The sequence below is a fragment of the Microcaecilia unicolor genome, chromosome 1 (genome assembly GCF_901765095.1).
Source record: "Microcaecilia unicolor chromosome 1, aMicUni1.1, whole genome shotgun sequence".
Taxonomy (NCBI): Eukaryota; Metazoa; Chordata; class Amphibia; order Gymnophiona; family Siphonopidae; genus Microcaecilia; species Microcaecilia unicolor.
The window spans coordinates 10,725,748-10,747,311 of record NC_044031.1 but is presented as its reverse complement, the minus strand read 5'-3'; the positions used below and the strand labels follow the sequence as shown (position 1 = coordinate 10,747,311).

Below are 21,564 nucleotides of genomic sequence, written 5' to 3'. Positions count from 1 at the left end.
AAGGAATCAAAACAGCCTTATAAGTAGTGGAAAATCTAAGTCCAAAGTACTTTTTCTATTAGTTCGTCAGCCCAACATGTTTCGGCATTCAGGGGTAAAATTGTAAAATGGACAAACAAACCCCCTAAAGATAAACACAAATAACTAAGAATAAAAAACACATAGCACCCCACAAACCCCTCCCTTAAAAATATATAAAAAAAAGTTTATCTAGGCGGCTTTAGGTGGATTGTTTGTCCATTTTACAATTTAATAATTACTGGCTCATCATTGCTGTTTTGTGCCTGTGATACGTTTGGATTGTAAGATTGTTTTTATATCTTTTCCTACAATAATACACAATGCTCTTTTTTTTTACTTTTAAGAAAAAGAGGACCCTAAAAACAGTAATACAGAGACACATAACTGGAAGCTCAGTGAGAAGCCTGAAGGGGAAAAGATGTTATCAGAAAGAGACAAAGAGAAAACTTCTTCCAGTTCTGACTGGGGAGAAAAGGAAAAGAATCAAAATAAACAAAAACCTTCACCAGGAGGCTCAGCTCTGTGTGAAAACAGTATCAGTAATCTCAAACAGGCAGGGGAAGAGGAGAGAAACCAGATGAGAGATCAAAGCTGTTCCTGTGATATTTGTCAGATATTCCTCAGCAATTATTTTGTTCTAAAATCACTTCTTAGATCTGATACTGAAGAGAGACCATCTACATGTACGGACAATGGGGGAAATGTCAGTCTAAAGAGAGAACTAGAAGGACAACAGAAAACAGTCCTAAAAGAGAAACATTTTACAGGTTCTGAATGTGGGAAAGGTTTCAATAGGAAGAAAAAGCTAATGCAACACAAGAAAACTAATAAAGAAACTACAATGTGTACATTTACAGAATATGGGAAAAGCTTTACGAACAAAGCAGACATTATAAAATATAAGAAAAACATCACTGATGAGAGAATATCTTCATGTCCTGGATGTGAGAAAAGCTCCAACAAAGAAGAAAATTTCCACCAAGGACAGAGCTCAGTTTCAAGTGCTGAATGTCAGAAAAGCTTTAGTCAAGAGGAAGCAGTCATAGATCATCAAAAAGCTCAAACTGCTGGGGAATCGGACACTTCTACTAAATCTGAACAAATATTTTGCAGGAAGGCAACACTCTCAAAATACCAGGAAATCAAGAAAAATGAGAGATTATATACTTCTGCTGACAGTGTTATAAGTGCTTGTTGGAAAGGAAACCTCACAATGCCCAAGAGGCTTAATTCAGTAGTGAAACCATTTACCTCTACTATGTGTGGTAAAAGCTTCACTACAGACAGTCTCCGAGACCACCCGAAAACTGACACTGGAATGAACCCATTTACTTGTACTGAGTGTAATAAAAGCTTCAGTCTGAAAGAACACCTCACAAAACACAAGAGAATCCACAGCATTGAGCGATTTCCATGTAAAGAGTGTGGTAAAATCTTAAGTACGAAGGGAACACTGACCACACACCATAGAATCCACACAGGTGAGAAGCCATTTACATGTACTGACTGTAATAAAAGCTTCAGTCAGAAAGAACACCTCACAAAACACAAGAGAATCCACAGCATTGAGCGATTTCCATGTAATGAGTATGGTAAAAGCTTAAGTACGAAGGAAACACTGACCACACACCATAGAATCCACACAGGTGAGAAGCCATTTACTTGTACTGACTGTGGTAAAAGCTTTAATACAAAGGGAAAATTGACTGTACACCAGAGACTCCACACAGGTGAGAAGCCATTTACATGTACTGAGTGTGGTAAAAGCTTTACTGAGAAGAAAACACTGACCATACACCATAGAATCCACACAGGTGAGAAGCCATTTACTTGTACTGACTGTGGTAAAAGCTTCTCTTCTCAATCTACACCTCTTCCCTGGGCTCCCTGATCTCATCTCATGGTTTCCAGTATCATCTCTATGCTGATGACACCCAACTGTATCTCTCCACACCAGACATCACCGCGGATACCCAGGCAAAGGTATCGGCCTGCTTATCCGACATTGCTGCCTGGATGTCCAACCGCCACCTGAAACTGAACATGTCCAAGACCGAGCTTATCGTCTTTCCACCAAAACCCACTTCTCCTCTTCCTCCACTTTCTATCTCAGTTGATAACACCCTCATCCTCCCCGTCTCATCTGCCCGCAACCTCGGAGTCATCTTTGACTCCTCTCTTTCCTTCTCTGCTCATATCCAGCAGATAGCCAAGACCTGTCGCTTCTTCCTCTTTAACATCAGCAAAATTCGCCCTTTCCTCTCTGAACACACCACCCGAACTCTCGTCCACGCTCTCATTACCTCTCGCCTGGACTACTGCAACTTACTCCTCACCGGCCTCCCACTTAGCCATCTATCCCCCCTTCAGTCTGTTCAGAACTCTGCTGCACGTCTCATATTCCGCCAGAACCGATATACTCATATCACCCCTCTCCTCAGGTCACTTCACTGGCTTCCGATCAGATACCGCATTCAATTCAAGCTTCTCCTTCTTACCTACAAATGCACTCAGTCTGCTGCCCCTCACTACCTCTCTACCCTCATCTCCCCTTACGTTCCCGCCCGTAACCTCCGTTCACAGGATAAATCCCTCCTCTCAGTACCCTTCTCCACCACCGCCAACTCCAGGCTCCGCTCATTCTGCCTCGCCTCACCCTATGCTTGGAACAACCTTCCTGAACCCTTACGCCAAGCCCCCTCCCTGCCCATCTTCAAGTCTTTGCTTAAAGCCCACCTCTTCAATGCTGCGTTCGGCACCTAACCCTTACCGTTCAGTGAATCCAGACTGCCCCAATTTGACTGCCCCTATCGGACCGACCGTTCACTTGTCTATTAGATTGTAAGCTCTTTGAGCAGGGACTGTCTCTCTTTGTTAAATTGTACAGCGCTGCGTAACCCTAGTAGCGCTCTAGAAATGTTAAGTAGTAGTAGTAGTAGTAATACAAAGGGAAAATTGACTGTACACCAGAGACGCTACACAGGTGAGAAGCCATTTACATGTACTGAGTGTGGTAAAAGCTTTACTGATAAGAAAACACTGACCATACACCATAGAATCCACACAGGTGAGAAGCCGTTTACATGTACTGAGTGTGGTAAAAGCTTTATTGCGAAGGAAATACTGACCATACACCAGAGAATCCACACAGGTGAGAAGCCGTATACATGTACTGAGTGTTATAAAAGCTTTACTGAGAAGAAAACACTGACCATACACCAGAGAAGACACACAGGGGTGAAGCCATTTACATGTACTGAGTGTGGTAAAAGCTTTATTGCGAAGGAAACACTGACCATACACCAGAGAATGGACACAGGTGAGAAGCCGTTCACATGTAGTGAGTGTTATAAAAGCTTTACTGAGAAGAGAACCCTGACCATACACCAGAGAAGACACACAGGGGTGAAGCCATTTACATGTAGTGAGTGTGGTAAAAGCTTTACTGAGAAGTATACACTGACCAGACATCAGAGAATCCACACAGGGGTGAATCTGTTTACATGTAGTGAGTGTGGTAAAAGCTTTACTATGAAGAAAACACTGACCATACACCAGAGAATCCACACAGGTGAGAAGCTGTTTACATGTAGTGAGTGTGGTAAAAGCTTTACTATGAAGAAAAGACTGACCAGACACCAGAGAATCCACACAGGGGTGAAGCCATTTACATGTAGTGAGTGTGGTAAAAGCTTTACTGAGAAGAGAACCCTGACCATACACCAGAGAATCCACACAGGGGTGAAGCCATTTACATGTAGTGAGTGTGGTAAAAGCTTTATTGCGAAGGAAACACTGACCAGACATCAGAGAATTCACACAGTAGAAAAGCCATATAAATGTAGTGAGTGTGATAAAAGCTTTCGTAAAAAGGAAAAACTGACCACACATCAGAAAATCCATACAGGAGAGAAGCCATTTATATGTAATCAATGTGGTAAAAGCTTTAGTAAAAAGGGAACACTGACCATACACCAGAGAATCCACACAGGTGAGAAGCTATTTCCATGTCCTAAGCCCATCTAAGCTCAACACACTCTCAGACAATGGACTAGCAGATGTCCAGGCAGGAAGTCTTGTGATGTCATTGAGCATTTGACCTGTTGCCATGCTCCATCTCAAAGCCAGATGCCCAGAATTCAGCTACCCAGGAGCTTTCTAATTGGACCAAGGGCAACCACCTGACGATAAATGCCCAGTTCAGACACTTTAAAAGCAGGGGCTCTTTCTTTAGAAGGAGAGTTCTTCCTGGCTGTTCCTGATGCTCCTGTCCTAGTCGCCGCTGCCCTGAAGTGATTAAATCTAAAAGCAAGCTAGAATCTCCTGGAATCCTGACTTCTCAAGCTGGACATCACATCCACCTGAAAGAAACGGCTTCAAGCTCCATCAGACAGCAAATCTACAAAGAAACTTCCTGTTCCAGCAAGGATCTCCTGCATCACTCTCCATAGCAGCCTCCATCAATGTGAGTTATCCAGCTTCATTTACAATCAAACCTGATATTTTGTAGCATACTTCCATTGGTAAAAGATCCTCTCTAAAATTGCCTCTCTATTGTAAATTTGTTATCTTGCCTGTATTAGAAATAAACATTTTCTTTTTAAAGTTAACTATCTGGCCTTTATATTGGTGAAAAGCACATGTCCTCACATGTGCAAGCTCCAAATGCTTTAAGCACATGTTCCTAAACGTACAATGCAGGTTAATGTAATTAATTCAAATTTAGTGTATTTATTGGGGAATAATAAAACAGAATAGAATCAAAATATAAATATAGCACATGTTGCGACCACATGCTCTGAGCGATCCCCTCTATTCTTAAACATCATTTTGGAACTGTAACATTTCCAGTAACACCTCCAGCAAATGTTCTTTCTTTGGAAGAAGCTTAAGTAAATGGGTTACCTCCTTTGTATAGGTCTTGTGGTGCTCCACTGGGGCTAGTTTGCACAGGGCTTTTGCCATCTTAACCTGCTTCCCCAACTCCACCACCTCCTTTTCTGTACTTTTTATCTTCCTCACCCTTTTAATCAGGCCACTGGTCAAGAAAGGGATCTGGGTGTCGTCGTCGATGATACGCTGAAACCTTCTGCTCAGTGTGCTGCTGCGGCTAGGAAAGCGATTAGAATGTTGGGTGTTATTAGGAAGGGTATGGAGTCCAGGTGTGCGGATGTTATAATGCCGTTGTATCGCTCCATGGTGCGACCGCACCTGGAGTATTGTGTTCAGTACTGGTCTCCGTATCTCAAAAAAGATATAGTAGAATTGGAAAAGGTACAGCGAAGGGCGACGTGGGGATGGGACGACTTTCCTATGAAGAGAGGCTGAGAAGGCTAGGGCTTTTCAGCTTGGAGAAGAGACGGCTGAGGGGAGATATGATAGAAGTGTATAAAATAATGAGTGGAATGGATCGGGTGGATGTGAAGCGACTGTTCACGCTATCCAAAAATACTAGGACTAGAGGGCATGAGTTGAAGCTACAGTGTGGTAAATTTAAAACGAATCGGAGAAAATTTTTCTTCACCCAACGTGTAATTAGACTCTGGAATTCGTTGCCGGAGAACGTGGTACGGGCGGTTAGCTTGACGGAGTTTAAAAAGGGGTTAGATAGATTCCTAAAGGACAAGTCCATAGACCGCTATTAAATGGACTTGGAAAAATTCCGCATTTTTAGGTATAACTTGTCTGGAATGTTTTTACGTTTGGGGAGCGTGCCAGGTGCCCTTGACCTGGATTGGCCACTGTCGGTGACAGGATGCTGGGCTAGATGGACCTTTGGTCTTTCCCAGTATGGCACTACTTATGTACTTATGTACTTATGTCCTCTGGATCCTGAAATAGTCTGTGAAATCTTCCTCCTCTGAAGAGTCACTGTCCTCCTCCTCTGACACCGGTAGGGTCTCCCGGCAGATCTCCATGACCTCTTCTCTCTCCTCCCTCTCCTTCTCTGACCTGCTCTTCTCTGGGGCCTCCCCCAGCTCTCTCCCCCCCTCACCTGCTAGATGGTGTTTGTTTACTGTAGCCCCTGACGCAACCCTTGGTGGGCGAAACACGGCCTGTGTCGGGCAATTTGTTTACATGCGGTATCTTCAATAAAATCTTTCTGATGTTATATTGATCTGCTGGCTTCTTTTTCCATAGTCCTCCAGGTTTACTTAATGGCATCAACAGATCCCAGTTCACAAAGGGTATTAAAATATGAAAGAAAACCTCCAGAATCCTTTTGACAAGTAGAAGGAGTGGGTGAAAATCTATCGGTGCCAAAAGGGATGGAAGCAACAGAATTTGTGAAGAGAACAAAACTTTTCAAGGAATTGGATCAGCAGGGGAGAAACAACAAATGGGATAATGTCATACCAGAGTTCAAATTATATTGCAGTGATAGGGCGGATTAAATTGGTGGAGTTATAGCACTGTATGTTAAGGAAGATTCTTGAATTGAATAGATTAAAAATTCTGCATATCACAACGGACTTTCTCTCTTGCAGCTTTGGTCCCAGGGGGGCATTACGTTTTGTTGGCAGTCGTTTTCTCCAGATGCCTGTACTACCGGGGGTATCACTCCTCCTGTTACTGCTCCTGTTGTTCTCTCACACTGCAGTCTGCCGGCTCACTGATACTCTCTGAGGGTTCTTGTCATTTCTGGCAGTCTGCTACCCTGAAGGTCTCTGGTTTTGTGGCAGTGCAGTTCCTGCTTTCTCTGTGGAGGGGTTTGCAGTTTCCAGGGTTTTATTTCTCTCCTAGGTGTCCGGTCTGGGTAGAGGTGAGCCGCGGGAGCACCGGTAAGGACCCGAGACGGGACACTAGGTACCTCTTCTGGTCTCTCTTCTTTTTGCATAGTCTCCTTCGCAGTTTTCCAACGATATTCCATGCCTGTGATGCCATTTTCCATGATTGGTTCCTATGAACCTAACCTGTACTTATATTGTCTTTAGATGAAAATAGTCTCTGTTAATGTACAAGGTTTAAATAATCCTATAAAACGTAAGAAGGTTTTGATGTATTTTAGAGGGCTGCAGGTTGATATTATTCTAGTTCAGGAGACGCATCTTCTTGCATCTGATGTGGCGGGATTCCAAGACCAGTTCTATTCTCTTGTTGCTGCCTCCTCTGCGGTGCATAAAAAGAATGGAGTTGCAATTCTTGCTCGCACCTCCCTTCCACTTTCCATTATAAAACAGTGCTCCGATACTGAGGGGAGATGGATATTAGTGAGCTTAAAACTGCACGATTCTAATTGGTTATGCACCAAATTCTGACTCTCCCTCATTTTTTCATAATATAATTACTGAGATTGTTTCCTTTGGAGCCAGCAATATTAGAGTGGTGACTTTAATCAAGTGCAGGATGTTATCCTGGATAGGAAATCCACCTGTCCTCCCAGGTTGTCGAAATCATTGGATAGGATCCGGGATCTTAAGACCTCTCTGGGATTGGTGGACCACTGGCGTCTTTTTCATCCCACAGAGAAAGACTTTACTTTTTACTCTCCTCCGCATGAGAGTTTTTCAAGGATTGACTACTTTTTAATCTCCTCGAATTTATTGCCACATATATGTAATTCAGAAATACTGAGTAAGGTTCTCTCAGATCACTCGCCAGTGTGTCTTAGTTTAACTGTGGTATTGCCTAGTCGGAGTGCACCACCTTGGAGATTTAATTCTCTGCTGCTGCAGGATGATCGCTTTGTTGAATTTATTAAATCCAAGATGGATGAATTTTTTCATTTTAACCCATTGGAGGAGGGTAAAGCACTCTTGTGGTGGGATGCTTTTAAAGCTACAATTAGAGGACATATAATTAGTTATTCTGCCATGCACGCTCGTCAGCGTAGACGAGACCTGGAGGTTAAAACTGCTCAACTTAAGCTATTGGAAGACCAGTTTGTCGTTGATAATGATTCAATGACTCTTTTGTGCTTGCAGAATTTGAGGTACGATTTTAATACCACTCTTTCTAAAGATGCGCTGGAATTAATTCATGCTCATAAGTCGACATTCTACGCTGAGAGTAATAAGGCCAGCCATCTTCTTGCGCAATACCTTAAAACTAAGAGAAATAGGATTAGGGTCTCGCAAATAGTTGACTGCGCACAGGTCATATATACCTCGGATGAAGATATTGCCCAGCAATTCCAATCGTACTACCACAAATTATATGACTCTGAGGTACATTTTTCATCAGGATCCTTTGGGGACTTTGGGAACCATCTTGATAGGCCTCTACTTGATGGGTCTCAACAGCACGCTTTGGAACAACCCTTCTCCCAACAGGAAATATTGGAGGCTATTCATTCCCTCTCTAAAGGTAAATCACCAGGTAATGATGGTCTCCCTGTGGAATTTTACCGGATGTTTGCAGATCTTCTGGTGCCCAAGTTACATATTATCTATAATTCGCTCTTACATTATGAAGGTCAAACTGGCTCTTTCTATCAATCTAAGATCATTGTTATACCCAAGCCAGATAGGGACCCGTCTAAAGTTGAGAATTATAGGCCTATTTCTTTGATTAACATTGATAACAAAATCTATGCCAAAATCTTGGTCTTGCGCCTTCAACATATTGTGCCGGATATCATCCATAGAGATCAAAATGGGTTTACGATAGGCAGGTTGGCTAGCGATAACTCTAGACTCTTTTGGAATGTCCTTGCACATGTTGAGGGCTCAAGTGAGCCGTTTATAGCGGTCTCACTTGACGCTAAGAAAGCCTTTGACAGAATTGAATGGGATTACTTGTTTCACACTTTGGCTTGGTTTAATTTTGGTCCATCTTTTATTAAAATGGTCAAAGTTTTATATACTGATCCGATGGCTTCAATCTCAGTGAATGGTACAAATTCTCAACTTTTTCCTCTCCGGCGGGGTACTAAACAAGGCTGTCCATTGTCTCCTCTCCTTTTTAATATTGCCTTAGAGCCATTGGCTCTGGCTGTCCGGGCTCATTCCAATATCTCTGGGGTGTCTGTGGGAGGAGAGGTATTCAAACTTTCTATTTATGCTGATGCTATTTTACTCTATACCACCCCAAACTCCCTGCCAATTATTTTGGATGTAATCAATTCCTTCTCCTCTCTGTCTGGCTATAAAATAAATTGGTCTAAATCAGCCATCATGCCGTTAAATTCCCTGGTGTATAGATCTCAGATATCTCAATATCCATTTGCCTGGGAACCTTCTAAACTTAAATATTTGGGAGTTTGGTATTCCAGGACGGTGGATCAGACCATGTCTCTTATTCAGAATCAAATTTTGAATTTAACCACTTCACTCCTGGGTTTATGGTCTCCGCTTTATTTGACGTGGTGGGGACGGATTGGGGCTATCAAGATGGTTCTGGCTCCGAAGTTGAATTATATATTTAGTATGACTCCCTTCTCTTTTCCAAATTCTTTGTACGCCAAGATTGACTCCTTGTTACTTAAGTTTCTTTGGAGACAAAAACCACCTCGCAATGCACTGAAGAAGCTTAAGATGCCAACTCATTCAATGTCCCTGATTTAAAAAATTATCACATGGCTTTTCGCCTATCACAGTCTTTAATGTGGTTCCAAAGGGAATTCTCTCATCTGACGCCTAGGTGGCTGATTTTTGAGGCCGCCTTGGTGCGCCCTTGCCCCTTATATCTTTTACCCTCTGCAGATTTGTATCCATATACCAAGCACTTGTGGTTGTTGAAGGCCTCTGCCTCTAATATCCGTTTAGGGCTGGTCTTGGAGTTAGCGCTGCCTCCCTGGAGGATGTCTCCCTCTTGTATAACTCTAGCTTGCAGTCTGTTCACCTGCAGTCCCAAAAAGCTGAATGCTCTGGTAAAGGTATATGGCTGTTATCACACCTTTATATTGCAGGTACGTTGTTGTCACCGGATGCTTTGGCTGCACTATACGATGTTTCTTTGCTGGCCTCTCCCGTGTGGAAGGATATCTCTGCCTTTCTCTCGACCTTTCAGGTCTCTAATTCTCTGCTCACTACTCCTTCAGATTTTGTTGCCCTCTGTCTCAGTATTGTAACTGGTAAGAAGAAAGCATCTGTCCTTTATAAAAAAAACTTCAGGATTCGTGTGTTGATGCTGTTGCTCCTGTAAGAAATATAAAGTGGAAAGAGTTGAAAAGTTCACAGCAGCAGGAAGTGCTGACAGTGATTAATGCAACCTCCCCCCCCCCCCCCATGTCTTGAGAAAGAATGTGCTGAAGTATGAAGGAAAATGGGCAAGGCGCCTGACTGTCTGTGAGAAAAGGAGGGGGGAGTGGTGAGGGGAACAGACGCAGCATGTTCTGCTCACGATCAAAGATTTATGGTATGGTACAGCATGCACGTGATGTCAGGAAAAGATTAGTCATATAGCAAAGACAAACAGTATATAAGCAGGATAGAATAAATATGTAGCAAGCATTCTGACTTCTTTGCCTGTACATTGCTTGTTTGTGCAGATATGCTTCCTGTATAGACCATTGATGCTATACAGTAAATTGTAAACTAAGAGATGAATAAACATTTTATATTAAATGTAAAATTCGTCTAGCCTTTTCTTCAAAGTGGCGACCGCGGCAGGACTTATGCCGCACATGGAACGAAAGGGCGAGACGAATGACAAATTAAGTGTTTGTTGTTAACGAAAGTTTTACAGGATTTTGAGAGCAAGCGTTGTCTAGCCTGACTTCTGTGCACCACTGACGTGGGAGTGATCAACCTACTGACGTGGACATACTCCTGGGCTTGCTTAAAAAGAAATAAGAAGACGCGTGAGTAATAGTGCACACTGACTTTTCTTTTTGTATATTTGTTTTCTTTTGTAGTTCTCTTTTTTGTATATATTCTTTGTTTAAGTACCTTAGTATATTTTTGTAGGTTGTGGTTATATCGGAGAAATTGTAATAGTCAGAATAAAATGGAAGGGAAAGGGGCAGATAAGAAAGAAAAGCCCTCTGTATACACTTTGTATTTAGATTTAGATAGTTAAAAAAAATGCACCCCTTTGCAGCACGTCATAGAATTATTCCCGTTAGACAAAAAACAGATTGAAAAAACACATGAGAAATGGGTCAAATATGATGCAAAAGATTCTTTTTTGAGCTGGTCTCAGTATGGATCGTTTGATCGCCCAAAATTGTTGTCTCTACTGAGATACATACAAGAAAATAAGAAAAAGCAGAAAAGTTTAGAAAAACATCTTACTATTTGGAATTTATTTTCAGTCACGTCTGATTTATTCCATACAGATGTAGAAAAAATACAGCAAGAACAGGAAAATTATAAAAAACGGCCACCTCCTTATGAGTCAGGTGGAATTACACGAGAAACCCTTTGCCCAATAAGGGACAAAGGATTGAAAGGAGAGCAGAAGCGCCCTAAACCGTGTGAGGGATTTTCTGCTTTAGACGACCCCTCCAGTGATGAAGATGGTTCAAAGGGAGGGGATAATGAGGACAGCGATGTGGGGACTAGGGAACAGAAAAGAGAAGCAAAACGAGTAAGACAAAAAGAAAAGGGGAAAGGTAGCACAGAGGAAGGCAAATATCCTGATTTGAAAACTCTGGCTACGTCTGAAATGTATGATTTGGCCACCCAATTTGAAATTGAGGGACGACTGCGGATGTACTCCGAGCCTCCCATGACCACGTCAACCCCAACTCATAAGCGAACAAAAACTATGCCAACATCTTTAACCCCAGGGCCCCCCAGGCCAATTTTTCGAGGCATGCATGTGGCTGCAGAACTTATGAGACTGAATAATACTAAATATGGTGAGGAATGGTGGGGGGCTACTAGACACTTGTTAAATGTAAAATGGCTCCCCTTGCCGTGCGATGAAAATGGTCCTAGTACACATGAGGACATTCAGGAATTATTAAAGGTTGTCAACATATATTGCCCGGGTATAGGGAGTGGAACATTTGTAAAAGAGGGATTAGAATTCTGGGATAATTGGTTCCACAAAATAAAATGTGATTTGGAAGAAGAACAAAAGCAGGAAGTCTGTGGGGCGATGGCCTCCAGCTTCAGTGAACAGGTCATGCCAGTTATGACACGGGTGGACGCGGCTGGCAACCGAATACGCCATTACAAACCATACACCCCCGTAGATGTTACAACGTTAGTTGCAAAAATTCCCAGTATAGTGAAAGGAGCTCGTATGTGGTTAGATGGGATAGAAGAGGCAACTGCAGGGACTCAACTGACTATAGGAGACTTTAAAGCTCTGTGTGCGGCATCGGGCGTCAGTATACCTCAGCTTGCGGTACAATGCGGGTATCAGCGTTTGATGTCACACACAGCAGATTGGGATGTATATGTAGGAGATATCAAGGCTGCTCTTTCTGCAGCCCTGCATGTGATGTATCCAACCCCGATTGATTTTTCAGCCATAACGGCAAATAAATGGGACCCTAAAACTGATTTTTCGGCGCATTTGACAAAATGTATAAATTTGTATAAGGCTCAAACAGGGCAAGATGCGGATGTGGACCATAATGTAGCAGTATTTTTACACCTATTCATGTCCACACTGCCTGATAATATGCGTAAGAATTTAGACGCTGTCATTGCCCTGTCCTCAAAGCCGTGGCCAGAAATAAGAGAGACGTTGATGCATTTTAGCAATGTGCATCGTAAAATGATAGAGACCCCTCAGAAAGAACATGCTAAATTAACTTCTAAGTTAATGACTATGCAGTTAAAGGATTTGGAAAGCAAGGAACAGGACAGAAACAAGAAACAATTGTGACGCCCTCTGCTCCACCTCCACAGGTCATTTACTATGTACAACCGGGATATAGCCGGCCGTACCAACCAAGGGGATGAGGCATGGTTAGAGGAAGGGGTAGAGGTCGAGGGATGCAAGGATCAGGACCATCACCTAATAGAAGGGCACATGTACAATGTTGGGGATGTCAGCAATATGGTCACTATGCCTCAGAATGTTATCAGAATACAGGAATGCCCCAAGTACAAATGCAGACGCAGCAAGGATTGATGCCCCAAGTAGTAGGGATACCTGCGAGTGCCCCGCAGACTGCAATACAGCAGCCGGCGACGCAATCACAGGGACAGGGCACTGTGAATGCCTTTCCAACTTGGCAGAATACTCCAGACCAATGCTATTGACTGGAAGCGGACCCGTGTCAGGAAGAGGGAATGATTTTCAGATTAGACACAAGGGAACCCTTTATTACATTGACAATTGGCAAATATGGAACTCCTGTGAGATTTTTGATAGATACAGGGGCGAGTACCTCTGTGTTATGTGCAAAACCACTGGGAGTTAAGCTTTCAAATCAGTATAGAACAACAGTGGGATTTACGGGGATAGAACAAAGAAAAAGGCTAACGGAGCCGACTCTGGTGCGCCTGGAATGCCAACCGCACGGTTCAAGGGAGGCTGTGGTACCCTTCTTAGTGGCACCTGATTGCCCAGTAAATTTGTGTGGTAGAGACTTGTTGTCTCAATTAGGACTTTGTTTAGATTTTGGAGATAAAGAAATACCAAGTTTGCTCACCATGGTCCAACAGTTGAATAATGAAAATAAAGTAAGGGTTATGGAAGAATTACCGCAACATATTTGGAGTACAAATGAGTCACCATATGGACTAGCCGTAAATGCAAAACCCCATAAGATAGAATTAATAGACGGGGCAGAGGGGACGAAGCAAGACCCTTACCCCATACGACCTAAATTAGTATCCAAAACCCTGGAACACATTGGTAAATTATTGAAATGTGGTATTATTGAACCTTCAGTATCCCCGTACAATACCCCATTGTTTCCGGTCCCGAAAGGGGAAAACAATGTAAGGATAGTACATGATTTAAGAGAGCTAAATGAGGTTACAAAAAATCAATTTCCGATTTGTGCGAACCCCGCTACTCTTTTGCATACCCAGAATATATATGCGTACAATACTGTCATTGACTTGTCTAATGCATTCTTTTCAATACCTCTTCATCCAGAGTCTATGGATTTGACGTCATTTATAGTACAGAATGAGGCATACCGGTGGACTAGGATGCCGCAAGGCTTTACTGATAGTCCATCGGTATTCTAAAACAACTAATGATGGATTTAAAGGATTTCATGAGTCGATTGCCTGACACGGTGTCATTGTTTGTCTATGTAGATGATATTCTACTGTCTGCTGAGACTGAAGCAGAATGCCTAGAATGGACTAGAAAATTATTTTTGTTATTAGGAGAGTTAGGATATAAATGTAATAAGGAGAAATGTGTTGTAGCTCAGTCTACTGTCACCTTTTTAGGACAAAATGTTTCAGCAGAACATAAGGTCATTATACCGGAAGTTATATCTATTTTAAATGAGACCCCGGTACCGCAAACAGTTACCCAGTTACGTGCTGTTTTGGGAATGTTAAATTACTGCAGACAATGGATACCAAATTATACACAAAAAGTAATGAGACTTTATAAACATTTGAAACTGCCCGCAGCCACACCAAAGAATACACTAATTGTGTTGGAAGAGCAGGATAAAATAGTACTGGCTAAGATAGTGAGGGATTTGTTATCCCCAGGACCCTTAGCAGTAATAGATATCCAAGCACCTGTGCATCTACTACTACTACTACTATTTAGCATTTCTATAGCGCTACAAGGCATACGCAGCGCTGCACAAACATAGAAGAAAGACAGTCCCTGCTCAAAGAGCTTACAATCTAATAGACAAAAAATAAATAAAGTAAGCAAATCAAATCAATTAATGTGAACGGGAAGGAAGAGAGGAGGGTAGGTGGAGGCGAGTGGTTACAAGTGGTTACGAGTCAAAAGCAATGTTAAAGAGGTGGGCTTTCAGTCTAGATTTAAAGGTGGCCAAGGATGGGGCAAGACGTAGGGGCTCAGGAAGTTAATTCCAGGCGTAGGGTGCAGCGAGACAGAAGGCGCGAAGTCTGGAGTTGGCAGTAGTGGAGAAGGGAACAGATAAGAAGGATATATCCATGGAGCGGAGTGCACGGGAAGGGGTGTAGGGAAGGACGAGTGTGGAGAGATACTGGGGAGCAGCAGAGTGAATACATTTATAGGTTAGTAGAAGAAGTTTGAACAGGATGCGAAAACGGATAGGGAGCCAGTGAAGGGTCTTGAGGAGAGGGGTAGTATGAGTAAAGCGACCCTGGCGGAAGATGAGACGGGCAGCAGAGTTTTGAACCGACTGGAGAGGGGAGAGGTGACTAAGTGGGAGGCCAGCAAGAAGCAGATTGCAGTAGTCTAAACGAGAGGTGACAAGGGTGTGGATGAGGGTTTTGGTAGAGTGCTCGGAAAGAAAGGGGCGGATTTTACGGATGTTGAAAAGAAAGAAACGACAGGTTTTGGCGGTCTGCTGGATATGAGCAGACAAGGAGAGAGAAGAGTCAAAGATGACCCCAAGGTTTCGAGCTGAGGAGACAGGGAGAATGAGAGAGCCATCAACAGAAATAGAAAACGGGGGGAGCGGGGAGGTGGGTTTGGGGGGGGAAATGAGAAGCTCGGTTTTGGTCATATTTAATTTCAGGTGGCGTTGAGACATCCAGGCAGCAATGTCAGACAAGCACGCTGAAACTTTGGTTTGGATGCAAGGTGAGATATCAGGGGTAGAAAGGTAGATTTGGGAGTCATCAGCATAGAGATGGTAGGAAAAGCCATGGGATGAGATTAATGAACCAAGGGAAGAAGTGTAGATAGAAAAGAGGAGGGGACCAAGAACAGAACCCTGAGGTACGCCGACAGGCAGAGGGATAGAAGTAGAAGAGGATCCACCAGAGTGAACACTAAAGGTGCGGAGGGAGAGGTAGGAAGAGAACCAGGAAAGGACAGAGCCCTGGAATCCAAGTGAGGACAGGGTATCGAGAAGTATGCTGTGATCGAGTGTCAAAAGCAGCGGAAAGATCAAGAAGAATGAGGATGGAATATTGACCTCTGGATTTAGCCAGTAATAGGTCATTGGAGACTTTAGTAAGCGCAGTTTCGGTTGAGTGGAGAGGGCGAAAACCAGATTGTAATGGGTCAAGAATAGCATGTGAGGAGAGAAAATCAAGGCAGCGGCGGTGAACAGCACGCTCAAGTAATTTGGAGAGAAAAGGAAGGAGGGAGATGGGTCGGTAATTAGAGGGACAAGTAGGGTCAAGTGAAGGCTTCTTAAGGAGAGGTGTGACCACAGCATGTTTAAAGGCAGCAGGGACAGTCGCAGTGGAAAGTGAGAGGTTGAGAATGTGACAGATAAAAGGAATAAGAGTAGGAGAGATGGCATTAAGAAGGTGGGTGGGAATGGGATCAGAGGAACAGGTGGTACATTTTGAGGAAGAAAGGAGAAGTGTAGTTTCCTCAATAGTAACTTCAGGAAAGGAGGAAAGGGAATGAGGGGAAGGAGAGAAAGGGGAACGGACTAGTGGAGGGTAAAAGACATGGGAAACAGTTGGGCAGCCATGATTAATCAAAATAATGAAGTAAATACACCAGTAGCTTTTTTATCAGGCTCTTTTAATCATGTGGAAAAGGGAATGAAAGAAATACCAAAGTTATTGACTGCTATTGTGGCTGCGGTAGGCAAATGGAGGGCACAAATGCCTTTTGTTCCTATTATAATACATACCAATCACACGATTAAAACGCTGTTGAGCCCTAGCCAGACGGCATTGACAGCCACTAGATTTGGAAAATATCAAGCAGTACTTTTAGGACAAGATATAAGAATAATACCATTAACTAAAGAACAGAGAAATAAGATAGATCTGCTTTTTCCTGTCAATCAAGAGGTTGAGATCGATACTATAGAAATCCCTACATTTCACTGTCTTACTTTTGAACCCTTATCTGATGGGTTGATATGGTTTACAGATGGAGCTTGTGAAAGGACTGTTGCAGGCTTTGCCTGCGTGCAGGTGGATGAGAATCTAACAAAGATAACACAAGTACAATATAAAACCCCTCCTGACCATACTGCACAGCATGCTGAACTTTTGGCCGTTATTACGGCCTTACAACACACTGATATGACTCAAAATGTCACTATATATACTGATAGTGGTTACGTTGCAAGTTCACTACAGTATCATATATTAAAATGGCAACGTAGGGGGATGATAACCAGTGCAGGTAAAAATCTACAACATTACACATATTGGAATTTGCTGTTTGAAATTTTGGCGAGAAGGGAACGTGAAGGTAGAAAAACGGCAGTTGTGTGGACCCCGGCCCACACTGAAAGGCCAACCTTTGAGGCACTAGGTAATGCAATGGCTGATGCAGCAGCAACGGAGGTGGTTAAGCAAAGTGAAAAGATTTTGTATCATACTAGGCAGGAACAGGAAGGGCCGCCTACGGATGTAGGTAAAATAAAAATGTGGCAACCAGAGAAGACAGAAAGTGAAAAATGGTTGAAAAAGGGATGTATGCAATTGGGAAGTGAATGGTTTAATGAGGAAGAAGGATTACCTTGCATGCCAATGAGCCAGGTGATTAAGGTATTGACTGAGTGGCATGCAACCATGCATTGGAACAAAGAAACTATGAAACAACAATTTGAGCAAAGAGTTTGGACTTTGAAAATTGATAACTTGATTCAACAGGTCGTGCAGAATTGCATGGTATGTAATATTAACATACCTAAAAGAGGTCCTAAAATATCGCCTGGGACACTTCCAATACCAGAAGGCCCAGCTAAGGAATGGTACATTGATTTCACTGATATGATTGTTCCAGTGCAGGGAAAAAGATATTTGTTAGTTTGGGTGGATGCTTTCTCAAGGTGGATAGAAGCATTTCCATGTAAAAGGGAGACAGCACATGAGGTGGTACAATGCCTGGTAACTCACATTATGCCAAGACATGGGTGTCCGTCTAGAATAATTTCTGATAACGGGACACATTTCAATAACAGTGTTTTGAAAGAAATGGAAACGATTATGGGTTTAACACACAGAAAAGTATCAGTGTATCGCCCCACCTCCAATGGTTTGGTGGAGCGCTACAATGGCATTTTAAAAACAAAGTTGAGAGTCTTACTAAAATCTCTCAATAAAGAAATGGTGGGAAAATTATATACATGGCTTGATGTATTGCCATTAGCATTAATGACAATAAGGGCCCAACCCAATGGGCGTACAAAATTGTCCCCATTCCAGATACAGACGGGGCGTCAATTTTTTCCCATGCAAACTGTAGATGTGGAAAACACTACGCAGTATTGGCAAAAACTACAATCAATGCTAAATTTGACCATTGACATGATTCGTACCAATGTGTCACATCAGGTAGGGAATAATGATGTTTGTGCTTTTAAAGTAGGTGATCTAGTACTACGAAAGAACTTTACACATAAAACGTGGAAGGATCCTGTGTATGTAGGGCCTTTTGCTATCACGGCCCTTACTCAGACCGCTGCCCGTCTGGAAGGTCATACTTCTTGGATACATTTATCAGATATTCGACGAACTAATAATATTGAAGTGGACAAAGAATAAACAAACATCATGTCCCTAAACATGATGGTATTGGGATGTTGTTGTTTGTTAATTTTCTCAGCGGGGTGGACAATGAACACATATGAGAATAGACTTGTTACAGCGGCCAAGATGTTGAATTTGACTGATTGTATCATATGTGCCCACCGACTGACATCATCCTTGTCCTTGCCAGCTATGATGTATGGGACTACAATGATAAAGTTGGGTGGGCACCATGTCTGTTATCCCAATAATACCTGTGTAAGGGATGATGGAAACCTTCATTGGACAAATGAGACTATTTATAAGCAAGCCTTGCTTACGGACGACATCATTTTGGTGTCTGATTAATAGTACGACGAATGGAAACATCCCCCCAATAAAGTGCAATTACACGCACAATGTTGTAACAGGTAATTGGTCTATCGGAGGAAGTACAGTGATTATAAATGTCACAGCCACCAAAGAAAAGTGTGGCAATAAAACAAGCTGCAATAAGACTTTAACTCAATGGTATGTAATAACTGATTCAATGAATGTTAACACCTTGGAATATGCTTTTGTGTAATTTTAGCTAATGCAATTGGTCATTACCCTTATAATTGCTCATGTATGAAAATTAAGAACGACAGTGTATTTCCCTTTGATGAAGCTCACTGTCCATATTCAAATCTCACTTCTTTGGATCAGTTACGATTAGGAGATTATTTGTGGTGTGATTATAAGTTATATACCTCATTGCCAAGGGGATATAAATTTTGCACCTTAGTGCAACTAAATCTGTTTAATTTGATAATTCCTTTGAATAATTCAAATTTGGGGATGCAAAAGAAATGATCTGTATTATCCTATGTTGTGTACCATGTATACTAGCTTGCTTTAGAAAAATGTGTCAAGGTGCGTTCAAAATGACAATGGTAACTCAAATCAAAAATGAACAGAACTTTAATATGTCAGAAGAAAATATTGAAAGACGTATGATAAAGATGATGGAAAGACAGAGCTTGCAGGCATAGCATACCACAAATAATGAGGGGGCGGATTAGAGGAGGTGTGTGTATGAATGTCCCATTTTTTAATCTCGCAGACAAAAGGAAGCCAGTACCAGACCCAAAAGAAGGAAATAAAATACTTGCACGCACATAAGAGAGTGTGAGACCTGACAGAGCAGGTCTCAAGGGAGGATTGTAAGAAATATAAAGTGGAAAGAGTTGAAAAGGTCACAGCAGCAGGAAGTGCTGACAGTGATTAATGCAACCTCCCCCATGCCTTGGAGAAAGAATGTGCTGAAGTATGAAGAAAAACGGGCAAGGCGCCTGACTGTCTGTGAGAAAAGGAAAAGGGAATAATGAAGGGAACAGGCGCAGCCTGTTCTGCTCAAGATCAAAGATTTATGGTATGGTACAGCATGCACGTGATGTCAGGAGAAGATTAGTCATATAGCAAAGAAAAACAGTATATAAGCAGGGTAGAACAAATATGTAGCAAGCATTCTGACTTCTTTGCCTGTACATTGCTTGTTTGTGCAGATATGCTTCCTGTATAGACCATTGATGCTATACAGTAAATTGTAAACTAAGAGGTGAATAAACATTTTATATTAAATGTAAAATTCATCTAGCCTTTTCTTCAATGTAAAAGATTTCTTTAAACTGTGGATCATTTGATGCTTCTTCAGCTGTGACGGCTCACGGAAACATTTACCACACTCTTTACATGGAAAAGGCTTTATGACATTGTGGATGTTTGGAGGATTTTCAACTGTGCACGTTTTTGGTGCAATTTAAGACTTGATTTAAAAGTGAAACTTTTATTACACTCAGTACATGTAAAAGGTTTCTTTCCACTGTGGATCATTTGATGTTTTTTCAAGTATGATGAAGAACAGAAACTTTTATTACACTTGGTGCATATAAAGGGGTTCTTTCCACTGTGGATCACTTGATGAGTTTTCAACCATGATAAACGATTGAAACTTTTATTACACTCGGTGCATGGAAAAGGTTTCTTTTCACGGTGGACCATTTCATGTTTTTTCAAGTATGATGAACAAATGAAACTTTTATTACACCTGGTGCATGTAAAAGGTTTCTTTCCACTGTGGAGCATTTGATGAGTTTTCAAGCATAATAACTGATTGAAACTTTTATTACACTCGGTGCATGTAAAAGGTTTCTTTCCACTGTGGAGCATTTGATGAGTTTTCAGGTATGATGAAGAAGAGAAACTTTTATTACACTCAGTGCATGTAAAAGGATTCTTTCCACTGTGGAACATTTGATGAGTTTTCAAGTTTGAGGAACGAGAGAAACTTTTATTACACTCAGTGCATGTAAAACGTTTCTTTCCAATGTGGATCATTTGATGACTTTTCAAATTTGATGAACGATTGAAACTTTTATTACACTCAGTGCATGGAAAAGGTTTCTTTCCACTGTGAATGTTTTGGTGTATTTTCAAGCTTGATGACCTGGTGAAACTTTTATTACACTCAGTGCATATAAAAGGTTTCTTTCCACTGTGGCTCATTTCATGAATTTTCAAGTGTGATGAACAAATGAAATCTTTATTACACTCAGAGCATGTAAAAGGTTTCTTTCCACTGTGGCTCATTTGATGTTTATTCAGGTATGATGAAGAAAAGTAACTTTTATTACACTCAGAGCATGTAAAAGGTTTCTTTCCACTATGGATCATTTGATGAATTTTTAAGCGTGATGAACAAATGAAACCTTTATTACATTCAGTGCATGTAAAAGGTTTATTTCCACTGTGGATCAGTTGATGTTTTTTCAAGTATGATGAACAAGTGAAACTTTTATTACATTCAGTGCATGTAAAAGGTTTATTTCCACTATGGATCAGTTGATGTTTTTTCAAGCCTGATGACCTGGTGAAACTTTTATTACACTCAGTGCATGTAAAAGGTTTCTTTTCACTGTGCATCTTCAGTTGTGACAGCTCACTGAAACCTGTACCACTCTCGCTACATGGAAAAGGTTTCTGTCCACTGTGGATTACTTCGTTCCTTTTCAGAACTGAGGATAAACTAAAACTTTGGTCTAATTTCAACTTTATCTTCTCTCTGAAACTTTTTTCACACTGAGAGCAAGAA

General features: G+C 41.8%; 1 protein-coding gene across 1 annotated transcript; it reads left to right on the top strand.

The window, feature by feature from the left end:
- Positions 1-382: 382 nt before the first annotated feature.
- On the top strand, positions 383-4,014 carry LOC115462922 (oocyte zinc finger protein XlCOF6-like; the record flags this gene model as incomplete). The annotated part of the gene is made up of 2 exons (XM_030193016.1): positions 383-1,751; positions 3,005-4,014. Coding segments are annotated over exons 1-2 (2,322 nt in total), but the record flags the coding sequence as incomplete, so codon positions are not given.
- Between the last annotated feature and the right edge of the window lie 17,550 nt (positions 4,015-21,564).